The 20,206-nt window shown below is 38.3% G+C and overlaps 2 protein-coding genes across 4 annotated transcripts; one reads left to right on the forward strand and one right to left on the reverse strand.

Moving 5' to 3' along the window:
• The first annotated feature begins 2,586 nt into the window (after positions 1-2,586).
• On the forward strand, positions 2,587-4,018 carry LOC122311403 (protein SLOW GREEN 1, chloroplastic). Its single transcript, XM_043125953.1, has one exon. The coding sequence runs from the start codon at positions 2,740-2,742 to the stop codon at positions 3,769-3,771; it is 1,032 nt and encodes a 343-aa protein (XP_042981887.1). The 5' UTR covers positions 2,587-2,739; the 3' UTR covers positions 3,772-4,018.
• Positions 4,019-7,194: 3,176 nt separating this feature from the next.
• On the reverse strand, positions 7,195-15,619 carry LOC122311127. 3 transcript variants are annotated; one of them, XM_043125536.1, is made up of 6 exons: positions 15,396-15,616; positions 15,019-15,160; positions 13,537-14,148; positions 10,773-11,265; positions 9,993-10,074; positions 7,195-7,609 (listed from the first exon to the last, which is right to left on the reverse strand). In XM_043125536.1, the coding sequence occupies exons 1-6, from the start codon at positions 15,423-15,425 to the stop codon at positions 7,406-7,408; spliced, it is 1,563 nt and encodes a 520-aa protein (XP_042981470.1). In that variant the 5' UTR covers positions 15,426-15,616; the 3' UTR covers positions 7,195-7,405. The 3 variants fall into 3 exon arrangements, with proteins under 3 accessions (XP_042981470.1, XP_042981472.1, XP_042981471.1); XM_043125538.1 differs by having other exon boundaries at positions 7,498-7,623; positions 15,396-15,618; XM_043125537.1 differs by lacking the exon at positions 7,195-7,609 and adding an exon at positions 9,508-9,890 and having other exon boundaries at positions 15,396-15,619.
• Between the last annotated feature and the right edge of the window lie 4,587 nt (positions 15,620-20,206).

Below are 20,206 nucleotides of genomic sequence, written 5' to 3' on the forward strand. Positions count from 1 at the left end.
TTTGGATCCTAATATGATCGATGTCTTCTAGACCATGACTCCAGAGCTGAAATTGCATTGGGTGTGGTCACTACGCTGACCACACATGTTGGGCTTGCTTTGGATTTATAGAATTATCTGACACCTTCTTTTACTTTTATTTTATCTAGAACTTTATTAGTTGTATGTTGATTTCTAACAATCTTATTTCGTGTGGGTTAATTTAAGTTCAAACATTGTCGTGGTTCTTTTAAAAGTACTTGCTAAATTCATACAAAATGAGTTCCTTTTATTCCTAGTATTACAAATATTGCTAAATATTTACGTACCACATATTTTTAAAAGCACAGCATGGACAATGATAGCTAGTGGAATGATGAGATAAACACCGAGGAGAACAAGGCAAGCGAGGAGGGCTCTAGCAGTAATGTGTCAAATACATTAGAGAAAAATAGATGGGCGGAATGGAACTCATGGAGAAGTTGTAATGATGGTACGCAAGAAGAGGTGGCCCTTCTGAACATGATGATGGAGGAGCAGCAATCCCGTGACCAACGTCGTATGCCTAGGCCACAACATAACATTGGCTTGCGTGGAAGGGAGTATATCGTCGTAGTCTTAAATGGACATCTTGATAACTGTTACGAGATGTTTTGAATGGAGGTAGATGCATTCCGGGCCTTATGCTCTCTGTTACGTAGAGATGTGGCCTTGTGTGATTCGACTCGAGAGGTCACAGTTGAGGAAGCCTTAGGAATGTTTTGCTACACTATCGGACATGGTGTGGTTTAACAAAATTCAGCTAATCTATTTCAACATTCGGTTGAAACCGTGAATCAACATGTGTATGCAATAATGCGTGCATTATGTCACCTTGTGCTCCATGTGATTAAACCAAGTCAGACGATAGGGGTGATGCCTTATATTGAAGGAAACCCCAAATATTATCCATGGTTCGAGGTAAATTTTTCTTACATTATCTATTTTCGTAGATTAAAATGCACTCTACAAATGTCGTAATGTTTCCGATACAATGATTTTGGAATTTATGCAAGTTTAAAACAAAATATGCAGAAATGTCGTGGTGCAATGGATGGGGTCATGATTGACGGAACTGTGCCGAGTTCCGTAACTAACGCATATTTAAATCGGTATCAGTGGCTTTCCCAGAATGTCTTGTGTCTCTATGATTTCAATATGAAATTCACATTCATATATGCCGGGTGGGAGGGTACAACCCATGATGCTCGCATTTTAATTGATGCGTTAGGCGTCCGAAGAACAACTTTCCATGGCCTCAAGACAGTAATTTCTACACATTATTTAATTTGTACCTAAAAAGTTTTCAATAATTTTATATACCATATTTATAAAAAGATTATTGTTCTACTGAAATCTCAGGTTATTATTATTTGGTAGATTATGCATTCCCTTGCACAGAGGGATATATGCTGCCGTATCCAAGGGTGAGATACCACAAATCTGAACGTCATGAAAATCGTACATTCCAATGATATAAAGATCTATTTAATTATTGGCATTCATCCATTCAGAATGTCATTGAACGAACTTTTGGTGTGTTGAAGAGGTGTTTTCGACTTTTAAAAATCATGCATGAATACCATCCAACTCGGCAACGTTATATTATTATCACATGTTGTGCGATACATAACTTCATACGAACTGTTATGCCTGATGATCAAACATTTCTGGCATTTTCCCGATGATTATCCAGAAATGAGTATGGATCAGGACAGCAATGAACAATTTCATGCTCCTGACATGTTGACTGCTTCGGCACAGATAATGGCTGCAACTAGAGATGCTATTACACTACCTATGTGGATGCATACTAGTGGGCAACAAGGAAAAACCTAATTGCTAGGATGGTGTTGAAATCTTTTTTTTATAATTTATGTTGAAAAAATCTACAAACAAAATGTAGTGGAAAATCAGTTTTTACATGCATGGACTCATTTAAATAATAAAATGATATTATTAATTAATTTTGTTATTTTTAAATAATTTTAAAAAAACTAATTATATTTTGTATTTTCAAATAAAAATTAAGAAAGATAATAGTACTTGGTTTTACTCATTTAACTCAAAATATAAATAAGAAATAATATATTATATGAGGTAAAAGTATGGAAAATAATAAAATAGTAATATGAAAAAACAAATGAAATGAAATAGATAAAAATAAATTAAAGAAAAAGTAGTGTAAAAAACACATAAAAGAAAAGAGAATTATAAATATGTTTGCATGATGAGAAACAAAAAAGTGTCACCGTCTGGTAGTATTCCAAGTGACTGCTTTATTAATAGTAAAAAAACGATGGTAGTTTGCTATTTCGGATGATACAGTGCACATGAATAGCAACTTTTTTTACTTTATTAGGTGGGTCAATCAGAATCATGTTGGTCAGCCCAGATAAGATAATATATAATATAAAATAATGTTAAGATTCACTTTTTTTTAAATTTTTTATAAATATTTAAATTCATCTTAATATATTAATATCCCTTTACTTATTTTAAATAAATTTTATTAAACATAATCAACCGTCTCAATTCATCACTCTCAAAGAAAAAAAACTCAACTCAATTAAGCTGTCCTGAACATGCAAACGCAGCCTAAGTCATAAATTTGCATTTCCCAACAACTACCACCAATTGTAAAGCCATAAACCCTACAGCCCCACACTTTCACCTACCAAACGAGGCCACAATCTCTCAATCCTGCAAAATTCCATAGCCATGAGCTTCACTTTAGCCGCATTATCGTCGTCGTCGTCGTCAATCACTTCCCTCTCCTCCTCCATCTCCAGTACAAAACCATCATCTTCTTCTTCGTATCTCCGTTTTAGCACTCCAAATCTCCAGTATCCCCACTCTCGCCTCAAAGTCTTTGCTTGCGCGACTCACACCCCAAATGTCACCACCGAAAAGAACCCCCCGCCCATTGTTCGAACACTTGGTCGCTACACAAAAGCCGCACTTTTCGTCTGTGCCACGGCCGCAATGATAGCAAAGCTTTCGGTGTTGCCAGCCAGAGCGGAATCTCCTACCGCACTTTCCCAGCAAACCCCGATTCTTGAAGAAGAGCAGGACCAAGCTCAAGCCGAAGCTGCAGCCCAAGACCGAGACCTGTCCTCCCCATTGTCCGAGTTACTCGAATCGAATTCCGAAGCCGTCGAGACCTTGAAGTCGCTATTGCAAGAAAATCTCGAGAATGGAGAGGACGAACAGGCTCTCAAGATCCTCAGACGCCTGGTTGCTGCACAGCCCTCTGCGACCGAGTGGAAGTTCCTGATGGGGAGGTTGTTAAACGAAATGGGCGACGCCGAGAATGCGCGCAGAGTGTTTGAAGAAATTCTAGCTCTGGACCCGTTGTCGTTTGAAGCATTGTTTGAGAACGCTTTGATTATGGACCGGTGTGGGGAAGGCGAGGCCGTGATTAAGCGGTTGGAAGACGCGTTGAATATTGCGTTGGAGGAGAACAAGGCGAAGGAGGCACGGGACGTGCGGTTCATAATGGCACAGATACAGTTTTTGCAGAAGAATGTGGAGGAGGCTTTGAGGACTTACCAGGATTTGGCGAAGGAGGATCCCAAAGATTTTAGGCCCTATTTTTGTATGGGGATGATTTATAGCTTGCAGGACAGGAATGCTGAGGCGAGAGATCAGTTTGCCAAGTACCGGGAGCTTTCTCCAAAGAAGTATGAGGTAGAGGGGTACTTGAGAACCCCATTGTCGAGGATGAAGCTATTTGGTTCGAATGAGAATTAATTTTGGGTTGTTTAGCACTGGGAATATGCAGCAATAAAATGGCATTCGGGCAATCCTATGCCTATGTTCAATTTTGATGGCACTTTTTGACTTGGTCCGTTGCTAGCGATGGGAATCATCGTTGGGATAGCTACTTCACTCTTTGACTTGTTTTGTTGCAAGTGATGTGGATCATCGTGGTTATTAGTTTTCTTGTGGATCCTGTGAAGGTTTCTCTCGATACTGATACTAAATAATCTGTTTCACCGGAACTTGGTTCTTCCCTGTTTTTCTGGTGCTTTGCCATTGCTGTGCCATGTGATTTTAGGCAATTTTCCTAGTTTATAGATTAGATTCCTGTTATGTTCAGAATAGGTGGAATGGATGATCTAAGGCTACTGCAATGAAGAAACATGATGCCTGAGCACTTGGAAGTGCAAGAGTTATGTCAATTATGTATGAAGGTGACGTTGGAGGAATAGGCCAAGACTAAAGGTCTTGATTTCCATGTGCAATCACAGTTCGCTAAAACTCAAATCTTTGAGTACTTCTTTTGGTAAATATAGGTTCAAATGTTGATTTTTGGCCAATTCAAGCTTAACGGGCAGATTAGTGTTATGGTTGTTAGTAGTTGATTGTCAGTGGAGTATTAGTATTATGGTTGTTAGTAGTTGTTTTTCGGTGAAGCAATGATGTTGCTGGGTGATGTTAGTAATTGTTCTTATTGGGTTGCTGGTGCGGTGAATAAAGTTTTGTAGTGAACTTGGGAGTCTTTAAGATTAATTATTTTTTCTCCTCTGTTTACAATGAAGAAAGGTAGATCATAGGAGAAAGCCACTGCTTTCCGCTCAGCTATGGATGAACTACCGTATCTTGTTGTTTGAAGTGGAAGTCGGCAAGGCTGTTGATCAAAACATAAGAGATGTAAAACAATGGACGATCTTGGTTTTGATTAGTTAGCAGTAGGTTTTTTTTTTTTTTTTTAAAAAATCTCTAATCCCCCGAGGGGCACTTCTTTGAATAGGGAAGTAGGAGAGTTCTCATCACAAAATAGGGAAGTTCTGATCAAACGAAATAAAATTAATCCGGGGCATCAAAGATTGCAAAAGTCTTCTAAAATACTAGAGGGTCACGAAGAAATGCCAATGGAAGATCGGGTGCTTCTTGCAAATGTGGCAACCAGCTCTACAAGGCACAAATTGAGCAGATATATAGGGAGATGCAAGGTGGGTAAGTAATTTAGATCGCTGCTTAAGTATCAAGGGCATGGTGATCTTTGGGGATATTATAAAGTCGCAAGTAATTTAGATTGCTCCTTTAGTATCAAAGACAACTTGAAATGTTGCTTAGTCGAGTGGAAGTATCTTGCTCGTTCAGCATGTGTATTGTGTTGTTAGTGGGCCGAAGCAAAGGCACTCAGACAAGGGTTCAAACAGCCTGCAGGGCATCTTCACTCTCGGCTGTAAGTCGGACTGGCTTGGCTTTACAAAGCAAAGCAACAATCTTCACGACAATTGTCGATATTAGACATAGAATAAGGCTTAGACAAAAAGCTTCTAGTATTGTAGAAGAGATGGCATCAGTCATTTGCCTTGAAAGTAAAGGCTGCCCCCAGGGAGGGCAATTATTATGGACAGATCAGTTTTCTGGTTGCTTGTTGAGTAATGATTTTTTAGTAGTTTTTACTTGTTAGGTTAGTAGGGGAGGTCAATAATGCTCCGAGATAAACTTTGGTAGTCTCAATAGATAAATTCTTGTTAAAAGAATTTTTTGAGGCTCATCTATATTAGTTGAAGAGAACTGCTATATACACAAAATAAATTCACAAACTAATATGATTTTATAGAATCTGTTAGATCTGCTTTGTATGAGGTACCGCATCAAGTCACATCAGTTTGTAGGTTTACTGTTATATAATCCTTTTATGACTAAAGTATTTTTCGTAATTGAATGTGATGATTCTTAGGATTTAAGCGAAGGGCCAGTGTTGATTGATGCTAATCAATATTAGTTTAGAAAAGGTGGTCGCATGTCTTTTATAAATTGTAAAAGGATAATACTTTTCTAAATTATTTTATAAAATTGCCATTAATTGAAAATATGGTTGTGTAAAGGGTTGTGAAAGGGTCGAATGTGTATCATTTTCCTTTATTAAATAGCTAATTATGTTCAATGCCCCTAAGAAATACACCAATAATGAAACACCCTTACTCCTACACAATTCTGTCAATTATTTTCAATAAGTTTTGAGTTTTATTGCAAGAGTGATCATATATATACATTTTACCATACAGAGTATGAAGTTGTGGCTTACGATGAAATATCACCAAAACAATACATGAAGTGCATGAAATAAAACCAAATCTAAAACTTGTATTAAATAATTAGTCCAAATCCAATCTCTAGAGGTTGGCTCAAATAGTAAAGGAGCTGGGCTTGGGTGTATGCTCTTCCCTCCGATTTAAGGTTCAAATTTCTTAAAATGCAAACAATCTCTAGGGCTATCGGACTAGGAAATTTTCTCCTTAAATTACTTAAGATGTAATTGCGGGAAATTTTTTGCCAAGGATCTATGCACTCCCAGGAATAGTCAGGACGTTGTTTCTGGACATCTGGTGCCAGTCAAATAATAATAATAAGAATTAGTCCAAATCCATAATTGCTGCCCTTGATGTGTTGTTGGAATAATTTTTTGTTTGGATAATTGAATTTCTTTTATGTAATCTCTTTGTGATTAAAATATTTTCCTTTCTTATGATAATGGGAAAAATGAATGGTCAAGTCAGACCATAATATCTTGAAGCGGAAATGCACCCACTTAAATGGGAGAATTGATAGGGTTTTCTCCAAATTTAAATGTTTATAAGGGTAAGAAATAAAATGAATGATAACAATTCGATAATCAAGGGTCTTTTGGCAATGACAGGAAGAATTAATCAAATGCTTGCAATTAAAAGAAATAATACTTTCAAGACAGTTAATGATAATATTAATTAACAGAATGTTGAGATGGCTTAGTAGAAAATCAAAGAAGATGCTTTGAAAATTGAGAAATGCAACAGGTAACAGATTGCTAAAAATGAAAGAGATTTACCGGCCGTGGTCTCTTTCATTTAATATTTTATTTATTTTGTGCTGAGACTAGAGAGCTCACTCTCTTCAGCTCAAAGTACTTGAGCAGAACTCAAAACTTGAATAACAGTGCTTAGCAAGGACAAGTTCTCGTCTTCATTGCTTTTTTTGTCTAATTTGCCATATCCGTTATTGCTCACTTTGTTATTTATCAATTTTCATAGCACGTATTCGAAACTATCTTTTCCAACACTTTTTCCCTAGAATTTCCAATTCGTATCCTCTCAACCCATTAAACAGGTTTGAACCTTAGCCATGGCCATAAGGAGACTTATCTAGGTTCAATTTTCCTAAAGAATGTTCACATTATACTTGATGGGAAAGTACTTGCATAAATTTCTTCACAAGCTTAGCAAAATCACGTCTTAGTTTTTACACCAGGATTGCTTGATGTTAATAAAAAAAACTGTTGTGTAGGAAGCACAGGCCTTTTTACAAAACAAGAGACATGAACAAATTAAAAAATGACACCAAATACATAGGCAAGCATCAGAAGACCTCCATCGAGAAAAGTATTCAAATTTTAGGAGCACCAACCACAACATGAAAACGAGTAAGGGATGCGACCAGTTCGGCGTATATACTCTGTTTGCTGCTCAGTTTTTGAAGCTTGCCGGTTTCTCTTGGTTTCGGCCGCTGCTCGCTTTTCTTCAGCCTTGTGTCTTGCAGCTGCTAATTTATTCATAAGCTTATCATGTGCTTGCCCCCTTATTCTTTCAACCTCTACCTGAAAACCACACACTGTCAAAATACAGTGTAAACTGATGGATATTTGTGATATCATCTGTGTGAAGTTAGAGTTTACTATAATACTTGAACTTAACAAGTTCTTGACAATTGAGATTTCAGTAGAAACCGAATGAATACTCATTTAACAAGCAATCTGCAATAGGTATAGTTAACATTCCAAAATGGTAGTATAGGTTTCATGAGAATTAAACTAACCCTTTCTTGGCTCAACCACAACTAGAGATCACTCCTCTTGAATCATAATTGATAGACAGTTAAAGTCATTTTAGTTCTCTATTCTCTATTAGGCCTGATGCATGGAGGCTGACCCATGATGATAATGCCCCCACTTTGATTGCAATGAGAAGAGTTATAAAATGTTCATCAAAGCCCTCGCATGATAGCTGCACAAAATGTTGAATTTCCTTCTTCTTTTTTTCCCTACCGGAAGACTTCATACCAGAACACATCATGCTATCTTCAGAGGCAAGAGCACGAGAATTTAGGACCCACCACTGAGACCACATTTCCAGTAGCACTTGGCTTCCCATGCTTGAGCAGCAAGCATATTTTCAACGGTTTCCAATCAATAGATTCCTCGTAGATCCATCTCCCAACCTGAAAACACAATCCAACACCACTGCCCGAACCATCCACCACTCCTATTTGAATTCTTTCCCTTTCCTAATCACAAATTTCCATTCCAAGCCCTGAGACACATCCACATCAGCCATTAACTTTTATTTAGGTGTCAATTACCACAGCCTCCTACAGCTCACCCACATCCAGGGTTTCATTAGTGACCAACAAGCATTTAGCATCATCACCAACCCTAATCGGTCTTCCCCAAAACCCCCGAGTAATTCATAATCAAAACAAATTACATGGTTGAATCATAATATACCCAGAAGGCAATGACCAACAAAGACAACAATTGTAGATATTGACTTCTATACTAAAATAAGAAATACAAAGAATCCTAGAGTAAATAATTACCCTCATCTTCAAGCATCGAATGATTGTCATAAAAAAGATTTGTAACACACAAGTGCACCTCTGGTAATTCAAGGGGAAGTTCCCCTAGTCCGATGGCCCTAAGAAATTGTTTGCACCCAAGAGGATTCAAACCTTAGACCTGGAGGGAGCATACCACCAAGACCAAGGCCTTTACCACTTGAGCCAACCCCTAGGGGTAATATCCATGTTATTTTTAATAAAACATTTAGAAATAACAGAAGGTGTTTACATCTTGCTCAAGTTTGGTTAGAAAGATTATGGAATAGAGAAATGATGGACAAGTTGATGTAAGGTCTACCATCCAAAAGGAACTAGAAAAGGCTCATATCTGATTGCAGCTAAATGTTTGGTTTTGATAAATCTTTTGCATATTTTTCAAGTCAGAAACAATCTCTAGGATCTTGGATGTTAGGATTAAGGATCAATGTAGAAAGAAGATGGATTATCCCATTGTGCAAAGTAATGCTTTAAGTTCAAAAGATTATAAGGGCTGTTTTTACTTGTTGGGGTTGGTGGTATAATTAGGTACAAGTTACAACAGCATCTCACTCAAATATGCAAAAGAAGATATTAACCAAATCCAATTGTGGACAACACGTCACCTCAAACTTATTCCTAACTTTATAGGTTTCCTTGATCTTTGAGAAAACACTATCCTGAGCCACTTGTCTGCATTGTAATAACTAGGAAAAAAAACCACTGATTTGGCCTTAGATTTAAGAATCAGCTCTGGATATATGAAAAACTTCCATAATGAATTTGAGGTGGGCATGCATTTACGGCAGCTTCACAGTATATTGTAAAACCGATCAATCCCTTTTTTCTTTTTCTTTTTTATCATTCCCTTCTTTACTGTAACAACGTCCAGAAACATGATACTTGCACATCAAAACCTCTATACTCATAGACAGGCTTCTATCGCAACATCTCAGTTACACTTGAGTTTCTTTTACAAGAAATGTCATCTCATCACCTTCCTTCGGAGATGATTCAGCATATCAGACAATATTCTTTCTTATATCTATATAATCAGACTAGATTCAATCTTTAGGTTTACAGAGAACATCAAAACCAAATGGGAGGAAGCATTAAGATGTAATATCTGCTTTGCTATCGCAACCACCAGATCCTCAGGTCCCTAGACATTAGGTGCTGAAGTACAAGATTCTGCATTGTTCTTGGCAGGAAATGAGATATCTTATTGAAAAGGCCAAGCAAGAGGTCATAGTGAAGCAGAAGAGCCCAGTTACATGGCTGATTGTCTACAATATATATTTTCAACGAGAGAAAGGCTACATGTAAAAATAAATGAGATGATAATAGCTACAAGAATAAAGGAATTGGCAAAAAAAAGTATAAAGTACCTCAACTTTCCTCATCTCAGCTTCTGTTTTGGCTTTTTGATGATTCTCCCATGCCTGAATTTTCATCTCTTCACGTTTGAACCTGGACAATTTAAGTCAAGACGTGCCATTTCATACCACATACAGTGAAGTAATTATAAAAAACGACTCAAGCATAAATGTTTTTAAGATTAGCACTGTGTGTCCAGGACAAAGTACAACTCAAGCATAAATAATGCAGGTATTTCTTTATATGGTTCAGATGTTCCTGCTAATAAGTATCCCGTTCCACCAACCCGGTTGATTATAGTAGAAGAATTTTAGGCATAGTCTCATCTCTTATTTCCTCCCTTAACAGATGTGGTAATGTCTCCATACTTACCAAGCAAAAGATGATGCACAGTACGTGAGCTTCAAAGGTAATACACACTTGGTCTGCTGTCCCTATGTTTTCAAAATGATCCCTACAATATTCTGCTCAACAAGGTGACTATGTACAAACAATAAGCTCAACAATTATTGTAACGGAACTAGCACGCTCAGGCAACACTCTTGCATATGTTGCCATAACATTCATATCTATCACACTTATCCTCCATTCTGGAATTTGTCAGACCAGATGTTATATTATTTGATTAAAAAAAAGTTTTTTTCTGACAAGTGACATGCCATAACTAGTCACTAGTTGACATTTGAAATATAGAGGGTGAAGGTGCAGGACAATACATAAGCCATCCATATGGAGATTCCATAATGTTAACACTAAAAAGAGGTGGAAAATCTATGGCTTTGTGATTTCACCTGGCCAAATATTTGGCTTTCTCCGCCTCCTCCCAAGCTTCTGCACGTGTCTCTGTGACACTCTTAGCTGGCTTTTCTGAAGCTAAAGTTTTCAGTGAAGTGGATGCATCCTTATCCTCCTCTTTGCTAGCCCAAGCAGCAATATTCATTTTCCCCAGCTGTGTCCCAAGAACCATTATCTCTCTCCTAGTTTTCATCTGTAGCTCCTTTTCAGATAACTCATTCTTGTTAAGTTCCAGATGATCATTACATGGATCAAATGGTGATGAAGCAGGGGCAGCTCTGCATGGAGTAGTTGGCCTAGAAGAAATTGGGCTGCGCGTTGGTGTTGTTGCCCTCACAGGAGTTCCAGTCCTGGAAGGTTCTTGGCTAGCAATAGGAGTCATTTCGGTGCCCATATCTCTCATTGATACAGACCGAGCTGTTGAGGGAGGCGGTATAAATGTAGTTGCACTCTGGATGGCTACAGATGAATCATGTTGGCTGAGATTAACTGCCAAAGAAACAAAAACATAGAGCGTCAAACCAATAATATCCAAGCTATTATTTTTAACGCTTTTTCTAAATATATATTTTTAGGCCAATGCTAGGGTGACTACTAAATGTGCCCACCAAATATACACACTAGTACAAATGAGTTTTTTTATTTTCCTTTTAAGCATTTTTTAAACATCCTTAACCATTAAGAAAAAAATAAAAAAATATATGTAAATTCACTAATAGTCACTTCTTTAACCATTAAGAAAAAATAAAGAAAGAAAAAAAATAAAAAAATATAAGTGGGCATATTTGGTAGTCATACTATCATTTTCCATTTTTTTATTGAAGTAATAAGAAGTTTTATTAAAGCAAGTGAATACGCTTAGCTTTTTCTAAATATATTATCCATGGAAGTTACTTTATCTTCAGAGACTACTTAAATCTGGAATCTTGTTGTTACAATACTTTCTCTGAAAGGAATTGCAACACTTTACTATAAGTTTCTTGATAATGGGACAAACATTTCCTTGTTTTCTTCATATTTTGGAAATGCAATAAAATGAAAATCTCATTTATCAGTTCATCTTCTTATCCTATTTCAGCAAATTGTAATTCATTTTCCTCCAGAAAGAGTATATTGTTAGAATTTTTCATCGCCAGTGCAGCCACTTTTTACAATCTTATGCCACACTTGAATGAGAGAACCTGTAACTAAATTTGGAGGATGATTATGAAAATATTAAAAAGGCCACTCGTAATGTAAGATCACATTAAATTTTAAAAATTCCACCAAGATGGGGTCCATGCTCTCTACCATAACCAGGGACAAAGCCAAGATTTTAAAGGCTCATTTTGACACTTTGAATATCTCATAATTATGTGAAATGTGAATAGTAGGGAAATGGTTTGAGTAAGATATTTTAATGGGTTTTGGGAAAGGAGAGAGAAAATGTTGAATATGAATATTTTTAAGTTAAAAAATTGTTTGAATATAATTTTTTAATATTATTTTTATTTTGAAATTTGAAAAAGTTGTATTGTTTTTTGTGTCTTATTTGGAAGTTTAGGAAAGTTGTATTGGGTTTTGTGTTTGGATAATGATTAAAAAGTAATTAGACGAAAAAGTTGAAGATTTGAAATTGAAAAGTGTTTTGTGTTTGAGTAATGTTTGGGAAGGAAATTATGAGAAGTTATAAAAATATCTAAGTGTTCAAACAATGCACAAGCAATGAGAGAAAATGATATCAATAATGCTAATTGAACTTGACATTCTTTTAACGAATAAAAGTCATCAACTATCACATCCATACTAAATCTACCTAAAATTTTCTTTTCTTTTCAAAGACTTTGAAGTTTACATGAATCGTCTAATACACACACACACACACACAAGCATATACATATGAGATTGGAAAAAATTCAAATCAAGTGCTCCTCTACAACAAAGATCTCTCCAATCCTTTATGCAATATGTTAGAAGGGCAAGCTCAACGTAAAAGAGAGAAATTTATTTTCAATCCTTTTACTAAAAAAATCTTAAAAGTAAAAGAAAAGGAAACATGGCCTTCAGTGCTACTCTCTTGCCAGTTCATTCCATTAGATTTCTCACAGAAAAATAGGAAACTAATGACTAGAAAAAAAACAAAAAAAAAAGAAAGACAAAAGTTGCCAAACAAGTAGCAGAGAGAAGACAAAAGCAGACAATTCAATCTACAACGCAACATGATGTTGCCAGTCTTAAACAAAAAAAGAAAGAAAAACTGGTTGGCGAGCAGTTCTGTACAGCCAGAATCTCACTCTGCTGGCAATGATGCAGGGTACTTCAACAGCTTAAATTCTCAAGTAAAATAACTACAAAGTTAGGGATTTGCAGGATTTAATTAGTAACATGTCCAAGTCAAAAGAGATATGGGAATGCCACAAAGAAAATCATCCTTTTAAGAAGTGGCACAAAGAAAATGATAAAGTTGTCACTCTCTTTTTTGACAAAGACAACACAGATTTCAGGTCATTTTCTTTTAAGCAAACATAATGTCATGTAATGAATCTTAATGTCTATAAAAATAATAGCATAGCATGGTTACAATGTACTACATGAACACGAGTGCCACAACATTAGGTGATCAATCCTAGAAAACACAATAGATACCGTTCTTGACCTCAGAACAGACTAAATATTAATCCAATGTGATTACATTGTTGGAATTGTCCTGCAAAGAATGCAACTTTCCACAAAAGATAAATGAGAATATGAACCAATCTTTACACTAAATGTAATCCTTACTCACTGACTCTCCAACAGAGTTCTCAATCATGAGGACAGGCTTGCCATATGAATCTGCAATTGGATAGGGGTGGTCTACTTCCCAACTGACAAACTTCATCCCCGCACATTCCATCTTAGCTTGATTCGTATCAATCCGCTTCGTATCTGGTTCTTCGAAAGAAGCAACTCTTTGCTCTGGAACTTCAACAACAACCTTAGCAGACAGCTGATAACCAACATTAGCTGCCTTTCGTGATCCAACTCCTTGCCCACCATGCACTTGAGCCTGCCCCATCTTTGGCCGGTTTGAAGTAGGGCTCACAATCCACTTTTGGGCATCATCCCATTTGGATGGTGCCGGTTTTGAGAATGGCCCAAGAGGCACTCTTTGGGGGGCCCGCTCAGCCTTCTGAAACTCAAAGAGGGCTGAGGACACAGTCATGCCGTCATGCCCATTATCACAATCCAATGTAGAATCTTCTTGAGTTTTATGCCTTGAATTGATTAATGTGTTCAATCTGCGGTCAGTTACCATATCCGAGCCTAATGAGTAGACTGCAGTTGAAGTGGAGCACTCAGGAAGAACAGTCACAACATCTACAACTTTGCAATTGTCAGAACCGCTATCACCTGGCAAAAGTTTCCCATAAGCAATTAATGGATTTCAAAATCATCTCTTTGCTCTTTTACTTGGTAATGTTTCCTGTTCTGACATATAAATAAAGCATCCAAACATAGAAACTCAAGACTCGTGCACAAAGTTTAGACCAAAATGTGGCAATGGTTTACATGGGAAATATTTCCCTGGAAAATAAGTATATAAAGGCATATAATAGTAGGCGCAAACAAGATGTCCACAAACCAAACAGTACCTATTCCTCCGTTAGGCTCTTGAGACGTCCCAGAAAATGAAAAGGATGAAATGATAACTTTGATTCTTAGGCCTGATTTGTTTTCACAAACTATCTCATCTCATCTAATCAATATAATTTTTCAAACTTCCAAACAAAATACAAACAATAATTCAACTATTTTAAATTTCAAAATAAAAATAATATTAAAGAAAGAGAAATGCTTTAGCCACAAAAAGATCTTATAAAAATAAATCTGCAAACTGACGTAGTTTGATGTAGTATGTTAGATTGTAAAGTAGATCTAACGCATCATAGGAAACCATGTCAATTTGTAAGTTTATTTTTGTGAAATCTCTCAATGTATGTAGCACTTCTTTTAAAAATAATTATATTCTAACAATATTTTATTCAAATCTAACGTATACGAGGTATTAGTTGTTAAGTCATTGAATTTCCAACAAAAATATAAATCCACAAGTAAAGTACACTAGAAATATTTTTTCTTTTTTTAGTAAGTGAAATAGTAGTGCAATAAAAGAACAGAGTGGAGTAATAAACAATGGGAAAGTACTTCCGGTGGAGTAGAAAAGAAAGAACTCAATTTAATAATCAGACAAGCAAGGTAAACGCGTAGAAAAGTAAATACCAGCGTCATGAATCTGAGGAGAAGAAGAAGAAGACGAATGAGATCTCGAGGTGAAATTAGAGCGAAGCCCTTCCTCTTGGATTGATTTCCTTTTCGCTCCAAGTAGCATGGTCCTCAACTTCCCAGGCGACAATCCCCCACCCTGGCCACCCCAAGAAACCACGTTTACATATGAAAAATATGCATTTTCTATCAATTAATTAACAAAATCGCAGCAGATCAGATGCTATTTCCGGGATGATAAATACATTGGGAAACGGGAAACCATAAAGATCATCAGCAAATAAGGTGTAAATAGTCACTCCCAGCCAGATTCCATGGAAATGGAGTACATTTTAAAAAAAAAAGAAAAAAAGAAAAACAAAGATAAGAAGAACCTGAGGCTGTAGAATCCTTTCGTACTCCATGGTTGTGCCCTGTTCAGAAAGCTAACCTCATTGTAAAGCTGCGTTTTCTTGTTTAGTTTTGTTGATGCTGGGAAGCGGTCCCATGCCACTAAACAGTCGGCTGAGAGAGAGAGAGAGAGAGAGAGAGAGTCTTTGAGTGTACGTGAACACGAACTGAGCAGTCAAATTGCTTTCTTTCTATACTTCTGACTTGCAATCGCATTTTACCTTTGCTTTCCTCGCCCATTAAAAACAAATTACAAAAAAAAAAATTCCTTTTTTCTCGATAATTTTTTTTTTTTCAAGCCTCAACTTGCAGCGGCGGTGGCAGCTCACATATAGTACTTTGGCAGATCTGGACTTACTTTTAGAATTTACTTCTTTTATTTTGAAATTTATTATTTTTAATTAATGTGTTGTCTTTTAGATAAATTATTATTTCAAATAAAATTAATTAAAAAGGTATGATGTCAAATAACCTAATTAAAAATGACAGATATAAAAGGAGAGTTGCTAATATTTGTCCAAGCTCTAAAACTTAAAAAGAAGAAATATCAACACAAAAAGTAAAATTATAATTTATTTATTAAGTATTTAACATTATCTCATGGAAAATAATAAATATTATAAATATATACTTGACTAATATTTCGAGAGAGCAATGGTACCTTTTTGGACGTCTTTCACTGACAGTTGAGTTCAATTGCTAATCTGCAACAAAGAAAGAAGGTAATCCAGTGTGCCTGGTGCACCTCCAATCTCTAAATCAGAAATATGCTAATATTGCCTAACAACGAGTGGTTTGAACATGTTATCTTGGACTACTGACATTTGTCCTTTATATAGAAGTGGGTTGTTGCTGACAAGGATAGTCTAATCCTTCCCCAAATCTCGATGTCTTGATCGTCAAATTCTCTAGATATGATTTTAGAACGAATGAATTAATATATCAAGGATAAACAACTTGAATATCTCACTGTTTCCTTCGGAGTAAATATCTTTGATCAGTGACAATTACCATATTAATCTCATTGGACGGTATGGTGTACCCACAGTTTTCTAGCTCATTGTGCCCATTATATGGGTCTCTTACTCAGTTCCGTTGGGTTCGTCTAGAGGAGATAAAAGCGCCTCTTCAGTTATCCTGCAAATTTATGTCATGCTAGCGTGTGCGGGAATTTAAAGATTATGAACGGTTCTTGCCCATCACGTCATTAATTTTGATTGATTGTTCATGCTTTTGTGCCCCCCCGGGGGGGAGGGGTTTCTAACAACTCTACATCTGCACCTAGTCACATGACCATCGTGGCATTTGCACACAACGATTAAGTTGTCAGACTGCTTGCATTCTCCTTGGGGTATTTCAATTGGCACGTTTCTTTTTATAAGTAGCCCTCTCCTCCTTTGTTACCTCTTTCACTCTTGCTTACTCCTCTTCTTCACTGTTCGTGCTTTTGTTGAAACCCAACTTCTTTTCTCTAGAATCCCTTATTGATCTCAATGGCTCGTTAGAATGCTTCTAGCCTTTCTTCTCATGGATCTCCTCCTTCCCCTCCGATGGGGTCTTCCTTGGCACCAAAGTCCTTTTCCTGTAATGTACCCTATTACAAAGGTTATGATTAGTCATCTATTCTTACCAAGGTCAATCTTAGGAAGCTAACGAATTCATATGGAATCCTTGATTCAGTGATTCTTGAGGTTCCTTCCCAAGGGGCCGTTGATATTGAGGGCTTTGCTGAGAAAATGGTCCTCACAACATGTTCCCTTTCTCATGGGTTAAAGCTTCATTTCTGTCTATTGGTGAGCGACGTTCTCAACTACTTGAAGTTGGCGCCAGCTCAACTTCACTCTAATGCCTGGAGAATCCTTATGTGTTGCTGTTTTGCGTGGAGAATAGTTTTGAAGCTTACCAGAGATGGGTATCCTGACTTGACCGCCCACAAGTTTCTCACTACCCACGAGGTAAATGCGTTGGAAGGCAACATTTGTAGCTTTTATTCCCACCCTCGATATCGCCTTGCTCGGTTCGAGGGTTGCCATTCGTATGCCAAGCAATGGTAGAAAATTCCTTATTCCTGGCCAGGGATGGGAGTTCCTTAATAGGGAGACCAATAAAGCTGAGTTCCCAATTCACATCATTTGGGGAAAAGTCATAAACGATAAAGTAATAATTGTTACTCTCTCTCAACAAGAGCAAGCCCATGTTGAAAGGGTTTACTCCTAGTTGAGCACAACCAGAAGTTTGTTTGGATGGAAGCCTTGTTGATGAGGGCCCACATTGATAGGTTATTGGTGATGCTCGACCGTTCTCACGTGAGCGGTAGTCGCCTGCCAAAGGAGCCTGAGGCCCATGACAAGAAAAGGCCTGCTGCAGCCTCGCTAGAGAAGGAAGGAAAACGATCTCGCCATCATGAGGCCCCGATGTCTTCAGGAGCATATCATATTGAATTGGCTCAGCTTCTCATAGGTGGGAAGTCTCCTATTTGATAAGGTTGCTTAGATTCAAATGGTCAGGGTGATTTGATGGCAAGCCCTCTCTAATTGCCACAACCCTCGACTTCGAGTTGCTTCTCAGGAACTCGAATATGCTCAATCTCCCAACTTTGCTCTCACATCAACCCCACCAATAGACCTAGAGTTGGTTGATGAGGAGGATGCAAACTGGGAGAGTTGAGATTAGAGTCTTGACTTATGAGCCTCAGGTCGAGCTTGGCTCTCAAAGGGTGCAAGGGAAGGGGGAGTGTACTCCGAGCTCCCTTCCCTCGACTATTTTGGGTGGTGAAACCCCAGTTTTCCCCCATGACTTAGAGTTGAGCAGGGGCAGGGTTTCAATCCCCTCCCCACCATTTAGTGCCTCTTTGGGGGGGTGAGGAGGGACCTTCTTCACCCATTTTTATTGAGGAAGTGTATTGTCATTTCTTGTACGGGAGGATGAGCTCGTGGTGGATTCCTTTTATGCCAAGCGACAAGGTGAGGATGAGTCTTTGCTTGTCAACCTTGCGATAGTAGTTTCAATTTCACCTACTGTTGAGGTAGGGGTGGGCACCCCTGAGAGTGCTTCCAACCCTTGTCTCTTGGGGTCTTTCCGCGGCCTAGGGCCTCTCCCTTGAGGTGAAGGAGCCCGCTGGTCCATCTCAACCCTCAAATGTGACAAGGTCCAAGGTGAGAGGTGACTCTATTCACGCCATGGCGAACCAGTTGAGAGACTTCTTTTCCTCGGTAAGTCGTTTGTTTGGTGTTGCCTTTGGTTTTCTTTTAGGCTTGGGTCCTTACGCGAGTGTGGTTTTGGCAGGGCATGGACTAGCTAACTTCTTGAATCCTTGATGACCGAGCCGACCTAGAGGATGAAGTCAAGGTCAAGCACATGTTCCCCTTCTGGGTGCGAAAGGAGGTCGCGTTTCTAGAGATCGAGAAGGCTGAACTAGAGGTGATCCTCGACCAAGCTGACGGATACATTTGATCACTGGAGGTTGAATTGGCTGGTCTATGCAGAGACGCGATTGTCCTTGGCAAGGAGCTTGACCAGGTGAGGAGGAAGCTGCTCACAACCATTTTGAGTTAAGAGTGCTCTAGGAGGAAAGGACTTCTAAGCAGGAACAGTTGTCCCATCTTGGGGGGAAGTTGGAGGAGGCGAGGAAGCACTATTGTGAACTAGCTGAGGTCATGACAAGCGTTGTTGAGGCGCATCGTCACCTGGCACTTGACCTGGAGGAGAAAAGGGTTGAATTGGAGGAGTTGCCTAGCCGGCATGTAGCGATGAAGAAATATCAAGACGGGATGGACAAAAGGCAGAGCAAATTAACAGATTCCATGCTTCGCCTTGATGGGAGGGTTAAAACTCGTGATAAGCGTATCAAGGAGCTGGAGTCTATGTTGGCCACTTTCGAAGAGGAAGTTATTTGCATTTCCCCTCAACTCTTAGTGGCCAAGTCTGTTCGCAATTGGGCCTTTAGCTATGGCTATGGTGCCAGCTTGGAGAGGTTGAGGGTCTTCTTGTTGGTGAACCCTCAGACGGACTTGAGGACATTGAACCTCGACTCTTTCAAGCTTGACCGTGCCCTCTCACCTTTATGTCCATTCCTTTGGGAGGGACACAATGCCTAATGCATTCCCAGCCCCAACTCCTCTAGCTCCTCTAGCTCCCTCAGCTCCTCTTGCCTGAACAAGATGCCTCTCTCTTGGCCATACTAGTAATCATTTTTGTTTTGAGTAAATGGACATTTTTTCTCTCTTGGCTATACTAGCCATTTGTGTTAGACTGATTCTTTGAGTAAATGCACATTTTCTCTTGTGTTAATTAATTGTAATAATTGCTTCTTGGTGTTTTGTTTGTACGTTTTGCGTTTCAAGCAGTCGAAATTCTTAACACATTTATGGGTGTCGCTACGACTTGCGTGCCCTATTCCTCATCGTGAGTCTAAGGACTCAACATTGGTGGGCAAGGGTCGCGTAGTTTGAGGACTTGCATGTCTTATTCCTCACTGCGAGTATAAGGGCTCAACATTAGTTGGTGACATTGGTGGGCGAGGGTTGCACAGTCTAAGAACTTGCGTGCCCTATTCTTCACCGCGAGTCTAAGGACTTGACATTGGTGGGCAAGCATCACGCACTCTTCGGACTTGCATGCCCTCTTCTTCACCGTGAGTCTAAGACATCAGAGGTGCACCATACACTCACTACCATGAGACCATTCCGCCCAATAGGATTAATATGGTAACTGTCATCGATTAAAGATATTTATCCCTAATAAAATAGCAAGATATTCGAGATGTTTATCCTCAATATGTTATTACTTTCCTTCT

This window comes from Carya illinoinensis, chromosome 5 (genome assembly GCF_018687715.1).
Source record: "Carya illinoinensis cultivar Pawnee chromosome 5, C.illinoinensisPawnee_v1, whole genome shotgun sequence".
In the NCBI taxonomy this organism is placed as follows: domain Eukaryota; kingdom Viridiplantae; phylum Streptophyta; class Magnoliopsida; order Fagales; family Juglandaceae; genus Carya; species Carya illinoinensis.